Genomic DNA, 13209 nt, shown 5'->3' on the forward strand with positions numbered 1-13209 from the left:
TATGTGTGTATATATATATATATATATATATATATATATATATATATATATATATATATTTACATGTAGGTAAGAACACAAAAACCCAGGAAAACTAGTGATAATTTTTCTTTGATGAAATGTACTTCCACTTATAAAATATAAAATTCCTTAAACTTTCTTTCATTTTGGAATAAACCATTCTTCAGAGAAATAGGAAAGATTTTGTGTCCTTAATCTGTGGATGTGTGAAAGTAACAAATTGCTAGTTTATGTGCATATTTAGGAGGGAAATAATTCAGTATTTGGGATCATTTTCAAGTTAGTGTGTTTGTAAACATGTCAGTCAATAATGATATGCATATTTATACTTGTACATACTCATAATTATGAATAGGGAAATAGGGCCACCAGCTCACATATTCCCTGAACCTTGCATGCACATATACTTACATAAGTACCCACTCTTACAAATGGTAGAGAGAATGTTAATGAATCGAACAGATAAGAGAAGTGAGGTGAGAGAATAAATGTTTATTCCATTTGTTTACAGCTATTTCAGAATCTTGTTAGTTATATAATAAATGTTACATAACATTTGCACATTTATAAAATATATAAATATGCATGTGTGTACACCCATATATACAAGTGTTCAAACAGATTAACAGACTAATCTTCAGAATGATTCATGGTAGTCCTGATGTTTCGGACTACCATGAATCATTCTGAAGATTAATCTGTTAGTTCCGTTGTTTATATGGGTGTACGCATATATATTTATATGTATTTTTTGTATTACATGCAAATGTTGATGCAACATTTATTATATAACTAACAAGATTATGAAACTATTGTAAACAAATTGAATAAACATTTATTCTCTCACCTCACTTCTATACTCTGTTCTATTCATATATATATATATATATATATATATGCGCACATACATATCAGACCTCACAATTGTGAGAACAGATGGCCTAGTGATTAGGATGTTGCACTCACGATAGAGAGATCATGGTTTCAATTTCTAGACCAGGTGCTGTGTTGTCTTCTTGAGCAAAGCACTTCATCTCACATTGCTCTGCGATGACTTCAATACCTGAAGCATGACACTCTGTACACCTGTACGGGCAATGTCAATTTGATGGTGGAGATTGAACTAATGTATGGCACATACATTTGCTCACTATAAACAAATCATTTGTGCAGGTTATTCAGCAAAAAAGCTGAACACTCTTATGTCATCTTCGATGAAAAAGTCCATCATCACATGCATATACATATATACATATTTGTTTATGTATACCTATATAAGCTCACACAAATACTCAAATGTGCATAGATAAACATACATCTAAACATACCTATAGCCTTTTATATCTATGTACACATTCAAAAATATACCCATGCTCACACCTGTATATATACGTTTATATAGCCAAATGCATTCAGTTATTCATGCAAATGATGTATTCATATCAAATTTCTTTGCTCACACATATGTACATCTACATACTCCCATTGAGTTACATGCAAAAATATATTACCACAGCTGGGGGTAAGGTGAAATTAAGAAGTAGAGAAAGAAAATATTCATTAAGCTCCATAGACGATGTATTTTGAGCAAGGATAATGTATTGTGTGTGTGTGTGTGCATGCGTGTGTGCACGCGCGTTTGTGTGTGTGTGTGTGTTTGTGTGTATGTGTGTGTGTGTGTGTGTGGGCATGTGCATGTATGTGTTTTCAGGAGTATGATGCCCTGTAAACTACAGAAACACTGAACACTAAGAGGTATTTAACAGATCGACTCAGTGTGTTAAAGCATCCAGCCACAGGTTGGTTGAAATGCAGTGGAGATGCTGCATAGGTGCTCTTTGAATGAATCACCCAAATGTCACTCTGTGTCATTAGAGTTTTCATGTAATGCAGTTTATAACATTGGTAGGTTAAAAGTTTTGAGGGATTAGGATTTAGGACAAGTAATTACACCCATATTACTGATGAGAAATATTCAGCATGTGCATTTAAAGGTATCTAGTTGGACATGGATTGAGACCATGAAGGTTTTAAATCAAATATTGCTGAGATTTTCTAAAGAAGAAAAAATATCATGTGGTAAAGATAGAGGCAGTTAGACAGTATAAACAGAAAGTTTCAGACAAGTGTGTATTTCAAGAAAATATGATTGAGTACAAGGTGAATATATGAAGAATATATGAGAGTGGTATTATGAATGATGTTCATGAATGTGAACATTGTTATTGACTAAATTTGTAAACCTCAGTTATTCTCTCTACCTTACAGTGATAAATAATTCTATCCTTCCTTCTCATGCTTATTCTTTCTCCACTTTCAATCACACTCTTTTTCCAAATTTATACTTCTCCCTTTTCCACTGCTTCCCTCTCAAGTTTGCAGAAACTAACCTTTCATTACTTTCATACTTCCATGAACTAAGGACCCAAAAGACATTTTTCCTTTCTCCAAAGAATTTGGTTGAATACATCAGTAACTTACTTCAATAGCATATGAACATAAACACTTTGTAATTTACCTATATACATATAATTATATATTACATATGTTCATATGCATATATATCTACATAGATGTATATGCATATGTGTGTATAAATACATTAAGCTTTGGTTGTGTGTATATAGTCATAAAATATTTCCCTAAAATAAATGCTCAAATGTTAATTATTTCTAGACTCTATAACTAGTTGTGTACATTCACTTACATATAAACATACAGACACACAAATAAACAGGCATGTGCAGAATAAAAGCTTTACATTAGATGTTATAAAAGTGTATTCAAAGAATTCATGCCATTGGCTCCTAAAGAAACTCTAGAACTGTGATGAAAAACCTAGGAATTATAAAATTTCAGCTATCTAGCAGAGTTATTATAGATGTCTCAACATCAACAGGCTGACTGCATCTCACTGTCTTGCAAGATCTAAAAGACAGGTTACTGATCCAACTCATCGCTTTTCTTTAGAAAATAAAATTTAAATCTATACTACTAACAACATTCCGTTTCTTTCATTCCAATTACAAGCAATATCTGCTAAAAACTAAAATCTTTGAAACTTTTATGAATGCATGGTTCTAACTAACCTCTATCATGGAAATCTCATTTCCTTTATTTGTTCAGGAAAGTATTGAATATTCCAATAGTTACTAATCCTTTAAATATATATCTCAAATATTAAGTAGTGGTCCTAATGTTCAGAATGGTGCTCCTGTTTCAGTTATCAAATGTTAGCTTAGATCCCTTCATAAACTACCTCCACTACATTGTGTTTTCATTCTGTCTATTCAACATAAGCTATTTCTAAAATTTGTTTGCTTCATATCAATCTGTGTTATAAATACACAGTCATTATACTAGTGATTCTTCCTCCTACTACATATATTCATTTCCTACCACATAGTTTCATCCTTTTGGAAAACTTCACCATTGTCATCTTCCACCATATTAATATCAGATAAATTATTTCAACCTCCAGACCCGGAATACACCAGAAACTATAACTATTCTAATCTTCCATGCACTAACAAATAAAAACAAAAAGTGTACTGAAAATATTTGCTTCTATTTAAAAGCAGTTTCATGTTTTAGCATTTCTAACTTATTGCTAGAATTTTATCTTTGTTGTTATTATAATTACCAAACTTTTAGTATTTGATTCCCATCAACTGTATTTCTTAATTCTCTATAATTTATTATATAGACAAAATCCTTTAGTGATATATTGTGAATCCAAACCTTGTGGAATGAAAGTTGTAGCTAGTTATCTGCTCCTGCACTTTATTTTTGTTACCACTCACAGCTCTTACCTTAAGTGCAGCACTATGTTAATCCCTCATTTTTTTGTTTTGTTTTGTGAATATGAGCGTATATGTGTGTACATGTGTGCGTGTGCGTGCGTGTGTGTGTGTGTGTGTGTGTGCACAAGCATATGAGAGAGAGAGAGATTGAGAAATTTGTTTTGTTAATTGAATCCTACTGAATATATATATTTTTTTTACTTCTTGAAGAACTGGTTTATAACATTGGTTACAAAATTCATCATAATTTACAAAAAAATTAAAATATATCAATATTACAAATGAACTTCCTATATTTTTGTCTTGTATTATTATAATTATCATTGTTGTTGATGTCATTATTATTTGTTTTTATTATTACAATTTGTGTTTTATTAATTTTGATAGTTATTCTTATCATCATTACTACTATCATCATAACCTGGTTGCTTTCATTAATTACTTTATATTGTTATTACCTTTATAGTTGTTTTTAATTGTACAAATAAGTGACATGTGTATGCTATGTCTATATTGTTTTACATGATGTTTTCTTTAGCAGTTATTTTATTCAATTACTTCAATATCTAATCTGAAAGTATGTAGTCAATAAAAAAGAAAATTTTCAATATCAAAATGAGTTATGATTACTTTAGCCAATTTTGATATCTTTTTTAACTATTGAAGTTTTTGTTGTAAAAAAAGCTGTCATAATTCATCGTCTTCACCTTTTGAATTTATAAAAATATCATAGAGATAATATTTGAATATGTTAAATATATATTCAAATATTTTTTTAAACAACATATCTGAAAAATAATTTCTTTCTTTTGATATATAAAAAAAAATGAAGCAAATGGATACTTTTAGAGTTCTTGGAACTTGCTCATCTCAGACATCTTGAAGATTTTGGTTGCAATTTTATTTTTTTTACAATAAAATGAATCAACAACCTTTTTAACATTTTTTTTTTATTCTTTGAACAACATTGGTTCCTGCTCTTCACCAGAACATTGCTTATGATTCTTCAAAGCAAGAATTGATTTTTACAATTTATCATTCATTTATTATTTGAAATGTAATTTCATTATGGGATATAGGGATTTTAATTTTAAACTTTCAAACTTAGGTTCATTAAAATTTTGATATTTAAGATTTTAAGAAGAAAATATATATTCACCTCGTGCTCTCTTTTTTGAGAAAGGATACTTAAAAGAATATAACGATGAAATTTCAAAATTTATACATACATTCAATATTAGTCTGTTAAATAACAATTATGATCATTAGTAGCATTCTTAGTTTTGAATAGTCCTTTTAGTAATGGTATTCAAATATATTTATGTAAATTAAGTGTTTTATATTTCTAGAATATTTCCAATGAATGAATCTGCAAAATTCTTATCTGTTTCAATATCTATTTCTGTTACATATTAGTAATATTTATGTCATACAACGTTAGGCACTGTCAAATTCAATATCTATTTTGATTACATATTAGTGATAGATATGGCATGTAATTTTAGGTCCTGTCATTTGATATTAATAAATTTACATGAGATTTAGCAAGATACAACGTATGTAGAATACATTCTACCAAGTCATCATTATTTAGTGTTTTTGTAATACACCTTTAATTTCAACAATTTAAGACAGACTTTAATTTTAACAAATCAATTATATTGACAGTTCAAATTCTAAATCATAAAAGATTGATGTGTTATCATTTACCATTTATTTCAAATCTTAAATAAAATACTTAAATTAAAGAAGAAGTGTATCTGTTTATGTTAATATATCTTGTGTAATATAATGATAGGTTTATAAAGTAAAGTATGAAGTCTAGAGAATGTAATACTTTCCTTTCTACCCTAAATTTCTCCTCCTCACTTTACACATATTTTTCATTTCATTTTACCTATTATCAAAATTTTGGCACAGTAAAACAACCAGGAAAACAAAATTAAAAGTTGCTTCTAAGTAGTATCCATATACAAGTAGTCCAATGTTTATCATCCAGAACATTATAAGTAAACTACCATGTTTATTGAAGTGTTTATTAATTATACTAGCTTGAAAAATATCTGATATTAATTATGTATATTAATTATTTCTTGATTAAGGAACTAGATTTAATATACTATAATGTGTAAAATAATCTCATTTTAGAATTATATAATAAATCCTAAACTGAATGATAATTTCTAACACATCAAATTTTTCAAAGTATTATTTTGTGTTATGCAAAAACCTGAAATCCAGATATTAACTCTCTTAACACTACCTAAAATTTATCTTTCAAGCTATTCCCTGTTTTTCTTCAAATTAATTTTGCAATACACACACACACACATTTAAATAAAGTTCAATCATCTGTTTGAATTTAAATAGTTTATTTGATTAATAATCAAACCAATAAACTTTAAACATCTTAAAAATTATACAATGGGGATCTAACAATGTAACAGAAAAAGGTAACTGATTTTGGAAAAAGAATGAATTTTGCTAATATGACAAACCAGAGTATGATATGAGTAAAGGGAATGTTACTCTGGGATTTAGTAAATTGCTTAAGCTACTGTAATGGGAGCACTCAGAAAGAATGTTCTAAAATAGATTTTGATAATATAGGCAGCTCAAATGATAACAATCAGTTATGTGCACAAATAAAAGTTTGTAATTTATGGTTTATGGAATATTTGGATAAAGCACTTACCTTTTGTGCATGTGTACCTAGCTGAAATTAATACACTGACACCAAACAGCCCTCTGGGTACTTAAAATAGGTGATGAATAATTGATAACAGATAGGTTGCTTAAATTTCTTTGTCAGCTGTCCAACCAAGGCCAACACAGAAATAGAAGTAAAATTATGCTGATGATGATGACATTAGAACTTAGTGAAATTAAAAGAAACCAGAAGGGATAGAATTTATCCAGAAATCCTTTACAGATCAAAAAATCTATACAGAAAATAGCATAAAAAAGAGGAAATGAAAAAGAGGAATTAGGTGGTTATAAAGAAGGAGAATAGACTAGTATATGAAACCTGCATAATTCTATTGAATCCATTTAAGTTTGTTTAGTATTTCTTACATCGGGGACCTACAGGACCTAAATAAAAGCTAAACATTTTAGTGTTAATTTATAACAAAAAGCTAAACAAAAATACATTAATACATTTTTCTTTGTCGAGGACTTAAATTTTATATTTTAACTTTATATATATATATATATATATATATATATATACATACATACACACACACTCTGTTCATAATAAAATTCACTCTGAAGATTATATTAATATTTTATTGTTTTCTTTGTTTTTATAACCATTCCTCCAAACTTAGTTTACTAAAATATTTTATTAGTGACCAATAAATATATCTAGACTTACTTTCATTATCTTAAAAAATATTAAAAAATTGAGTTAAGTTATTCACACTTTCTCCTGTAAATAATTGACATGTAAAAGAAATAGTTAACACATATGAAATGTTTTAAGTAGTCTTCTCTGTATTAAATATTTAGGGCTGAAAAAGTATAGTATACACAAAAAACAGAACTTCAGTAAAAATGAATGTATCCATTCTTTTCCCCGAGGAATAATTTTTCCAGTTTCATTAGTGATTAAAACATTTCCATATACTTTCAGAATTATTGATATTTTTTAGTCTTACTATATATATGAGACAATCTTTAGAAAATTTGTAGTTTTATGATGTATTTGAATAAGAAATTTTAGAACTTGCTTTAATTTTGCTGCTTTGTGTGTATGGCTGGGCTGGGAAAGTTTAAACTGTCAACATTGTAATTATTATTTAGAACCAGTCTCTAATAGTTTCATGTTTTACTCTATCATTTAAGAAATATATTTTATGAAGACAACTCCCTATTATAATCTACACTGCAGAATTAAATTATTTTCTCAATATTAGTTTCTCATTGAAACACATTCATAAATATACACATTCTATTTTACTCTCTCTCTTTCTCTCTCTCTTTCTCTCTCTCCCTCTTCCTCTCTCTCCCTCTTTCTCTCTCTTTCTCTTCCTCTTCCTCTCTCTCCTTCTCTTCCTGTATCTCACATACACAATTTACTATGTTTGGTACATAAATGTATTGTTCATATATGCATTCAAAGAAATATACAAATACACTGATACCAATATACTTGTACTAAAAGTAAATTCCATTACGTATTTATGTATAGAAGTTATGGAATTTGTGTAAGAAAATTCCACGAAGTATACAAATAAAATATTTAGAGTTGAACTTGCTTGCACTAGCCTTTCACATATTTTTTTCCCTAAACATTTTATTCAACCCACATTTTCTACTTGTTTACTTACAATTATCAGTGAAAGTATATATTTATGATTAAAACATTTTATTATCAATCTAGAATTAGCTGCTTCCATACAAAGGTCAACAGTTAGCAAAATATAATCAGATTTCAGCTCTAATATCATCAGTGTGCAACATTTTCCAATGAAATTGTCTCCAGTGTTATACATCAATTCATATTGTCATAAGTGTCCGACATGCATGCATTATTCATTTGTTGCTCATGCGCATTTCAAATGGACTATCTCCCATCTAATTACATAGCTATATATTCATGTGTATATGCATAATAAGTTATATACAATTATGTATTTAAATATATATACTTTGTAGTGTATATATATTTATATATATATTTAATATAATTTACTAATACATGCACATATGTATATATACATATATGTAAATACATATAAACCATATATTCATATCTAATTATCCTTTTGTTTTGCATTTGGATGCCTTATCTTTTTTCTATCTGTGTGTCTATCATTTCCTTTTTGCATATGAATGCGATTATTTTTCAAGTTCTGTTTGGCAGTATGTTGACCATTTATATAGACCTTGAATTCATTTCTTTCTAAACACTCCTCACTGTCAATTGACAAATCTTTCTCGCAGGCTTTCACTCTCTTTCTAGTTTACTTTCTATCTCTTTCTTTCTTTATCTTTATTTATGTGTGTATGCATATTCACACATACACACACATGCATACACACACTCACAGATACACATATAAACACTTTTCTGTCATTGACATTGTTTCTGACATTGTTACTGACTCTTTCTTCAAACTCTTTAAAACTCTAGCTCTTTCTCCTCTTCTGTAACTGTATGCACACATTTATAAAATCACCTGTATTTGATTTTACTGCACAGCTTGCGAAGGATAGAGGGTTGTTCGTTGTAAGTAACTACAAACTAAGTGGCATGTGAATGATAAACAATAAGCATGAATTGCAAATGCTAGCTAGACATTGGGAAATTGTTCTTGTTATATACATATATCCTTTCAATATTTTACTCCTTTATCTGTCTTCTGTGTATGTGCATATCTTTCTGCCTGGAATACTGACATGCCCAGCTGTTATGTTAGTCAGCAGTGGCTGCTTGTGTGCAATCCTGTAATATGATTGGTTGTTTGTTAGGCTCATGTTTGTGCTAGTTTTTGATCTGACTTCATTTTATATTTGGGACATGCATATCTATATATCAATATATATCTTTTTTTTCCTGCCTTGTTAATTATGCATGCTTGACAGGTACAGATTTGGTTTGATTAAGGAATAACATATAATAATACACCAGGCCCTTTGATATCACTGACAGACAATAAAAAAATTGTTCACACATACATACAACACATATATACATGCATATATATATGAATACAAACGTAAAACATCTCTCTTTTTTATATCTAACAAATGTTATTAACATACAGGTATATATACATACACACACATATATACATACATACATTCACATAAAGAAACCTAAGCAGTATATAAGGAAACGATTCAATGAATTGTGTATACATCTAATAGAGATTTCACATAAAAACTATGTATAGTGTAGAAATACTGGTTGGAGTTGTCTTGAAATCTGTAAGACTAATTCTCATTTAGATATGCTATTTTAGATATTTGACCTTTTAGTCAGTGTTGTACAAGCTGCAGAATTCCAACAATGTAATTAGACATTACTTGCAAATATATGATATATCAATAGCTGCATTTGAATAAGTATGAAGTATGTTACTTATATTGGTAAGTATAGGTAAAACCTATGTGACATCAATAGGAATTAAAAGAGATGCAAAATAGCAATAATGACTGTGTGGAATGCCAACAATCATTGGGTACCAAGCCAGCTTTCAAAGATATCTTGGATAATATATATAAATATGATACAATATTTCTTCATGTTTCATTTTTAAATCCTATAGAAAAGCTTTCAGATTCATCAAACCACTTCATCTTTTCAAAAGGTGCTATTTCCTATCTTATACAGAGACTTAAATGTATGCAGAAACACACTAATACACACATACTGCAATGTGATAATAAAAAATTATGAGTTTTATCTTTCTTTCATTACATTTATTTTACCTTTTCACATAAAATTAAAATATATTATTTGAAATTTAAGGAAGCCATTAATACTTTCACAAACCTAGCATTTGTGATTTCAGCGTTGCCAGCAAAAGTTAGTACACAGTTAGCTTGCAGTGAACTTATACCTGAAGGTTGAATAAATGTTTTCTGTTTCTTGCTAGAAGAATCAAACTATCTATCAATCTGTGTTTTTTATGGAGCTGTAAATTCTAAAGACTAGCATAATCATAGTACTAGGGAGAAAAGATTTCAATCACAATCAGGGTTATGTGAAGTAGAATACCACAGATGATATCTACAAGAAAGAAAGGTGCAAACAGCTCAGAATAGAGGTCATCAGTATGTGAATGTGCACATAAGTAAAATAAATAAATTCTATTCCTTTTACTCAAGTCATAGCCTTTTATAAAATAAAAACTTCACATGGATGTTATATAAAATGGTGTAACACACATATATATATATGATAATGTATGTGCTTATCATTATTCATACTCATACAAATGCACACACTTATACTTAGAGAGAAAAAGTGATGACTGTATTTGTATGTATATATGTACTATATATGCATTTTCACAAGTGTAGTGAATATATATATGTACATTGGATAGATTTCACTTTTGTAACTATTTTTTCAATAATTATGAAAAATGTATTTTAAGTGAAATTTTAATGTTTAATCGTTCTTCCCTCTTTCTCATTGTTTTTGTCTTTCTTTTGTTCATTTTATTACATCCATTACTTTTTATTTTAATTGCTTAAACCCTATCTTACTTCTTAAGAACCATGTTCTATGAATAGAACCTATTGGAGTTTGGGTTGGGTAAGACATGCAGAATTATTCACTTTCAATACAGTATTTGTGACAAGATTTGAATACATGAAGATAAGCACCTTAAATCACAAATGTTGTTATTTCTATCAAGGAGTACTATTTTCAACTAGAAATGACATAGTTTCATTCTATGTTTAAGCTTTCATATTGTACTAATATGAAACACTGATAATTTTAATCCTATTCACCATTAATATATAAGAAAATATTTTCAACAATACACATAGTGATCTGATTATTTATACTTTTCTCCATTTTATAATATTCTTCTCCATGATCACTTCATACTAATTAGATTCCAATGGACACAGGAAGATAAATAAATTTAAAAAATATTGGCTCCAAATTATTGGAAGCATTGTTAGTAGCTGAACTGTATCAGATTCCAAAAGGAAATGTAAAATCTTTCTTTCCAGTGACTCAGAATATTTTTTCATAAACCTGCGATAATACATTCTTAACAGCTCATGTAGCTAAAAAGTTTTCTGATCTTTTTCTTAGACATCAAATGAACTTAATACTGGTTTATACGGTTATTGCACATATCACTAAAACAAAAATATTTTTCCAATCATAACAATTATGAATATTTACTCATCATTGTTTTACTCTCTAAAATATTTTAATTAGGTTGTAAATTAGTTACCTCAGTAAGAAATGTAGTAAAAGTCATATCTTTCAATCGGTTGTGATTGTCATCATTATTATTCTTGATCTTCTTTTTCATCCCTATCAATTCTTCTAAGTTATCTAAAATCTTATCAATTCTATGCTTTTGTGTGTATATTGATATAGATAGGGTGGTTGACTGAAATATAAGTACAAACAAGTAGACAGAAAGAAAAGGTGAGCAGAGAACATGATTTAATGTCAGTAATTTGTATTATCACCATGATAATTATTTTCTGACTCTATTTGTCCCCATCCTTCTCTCTCTTTCTCTCTCTCTCTCTCTCTCTCTCTCTCTCTCTGTTTATCAGTCTGTTTGTTTCTCTCTCTCTCTCTCTCTCTCACTCACTATATATACATGTGTGTGTGTGTGTGATCTTATTCCTTGTCTTCTGTCAGATACATAGAGCAGAGTGTGTTTAGTGCTTGAAATACAGTTTGTGCGACAGTGGCAATGAAAGGATATGAACTCGCATCCATTCAGCTAAGAGGCAAAACACATTATCAAACCAACCATTGAAACTCCTCACATTATATAATTCAAATATGAAACATGTGACACATCTATATGTTAAAATATCTTGAATTTTAGCAGATGAAATTATGAAAATATTTTACTTGAATTTTCTATCAATAACCTACAATTTTTTTTTCATTAAACCAAACATATATTCTATGTTTTGATATATAAAGATTTCTTTAACATTTTCACTGGCTTACCTCTATATTTAGTCCATATTCTGAGGTATTCAATACCATTTTTCCTTTGTATAAAAGATGAATCAATACATACCTGGTTAAAATTTTTATTTAAGCATCTTTTTGAACATCAATAAATAGTGTTCACAGTAAAAATGTATGCAAGCATTCCTTTTTAATTATTCTTTTTTAAGCAAAAAATGAACCAGATAAATAGATATACTAAAGTTGAATTTCATAATTAACATTTATTTTCTTTCATAGGATTAAATACCAATTCAGTTCTTTCATTATTTATTTGTGCTTCTCAGAAAATGAAGTGCACTATTTGGGTTCAATTTCCAATTTAAATTATTCCACTTATCACACTTTGTGATAGAGCAGCATGTCGTGACTAATTAAGAAGTCATTTCATGCTAAAGTTTTCATAGCCAAGTAGATATTTATTTACTTGTTTTGATTCATTTTGATGTTTAGGGGGGATTTAATTTGACTACTTTACAAAATTACATATCTATTCAATATTAATATTCCTTACTAATAAGGAAAAACAGTAAGTACTGCATCAGTCTAAATTATTTACAGTATGTAATTTGGTGTAATCAAACCCTGCTTAAGCTGACTTTGCCTTTCCTTTCACTAGAGTTTCTAAAATAAGTATTAGTTAAATGTAAACTGAAAAAGTCAATTTAATTACTACAATCTAGTAATAAAATGAAATAATTCATATTA

At 28.6% G+C, this 13209-nt stretch overlaps 1 protein-coding gene across 7 annotated transcripts in view; it reads left to right on the forward strand.

Moving 5' to 3' along the window:
- The window catches only part of LOC115210357 (neurexin-3), a 304944-nt gene that overhangs the window by 65617 nt on the left and 226118 nt on the right, over positions 1-13209 (forward strand). For 6 of the 7 annotated variants that reach the window (XM_029778911.2, XM_036502415.1, XM_029778912.2 and 3 more), the window contains exon 5: positions 9034-9060. The exons of the other annotated variant lie outside the window; for it this stretch is intronic. In XM_029778911.2, coding sequence (XP_029634771.1) covers positions 9034-9060 — 27 coding nt within the window. The remainder of the gene's footprint in view (positions 1-9033; positions 9061-13209) is intronic. 7 annotated transcript variants of the gene reach the window in all.

This window comes from Octopus sinensis, linkage group LG4 (assembly GCF_006345805.1).
Source record: "Octopus sinensis linkage group LG4, ASM634580v1, whole genome shotgun sequence".
Classification (NCBI taxonomy): Eukaryota; Metazoa; Mollusca; class Cephalopoda; order Octopoda; family Octopodidae; genus Octopus; species Octopus sinensis.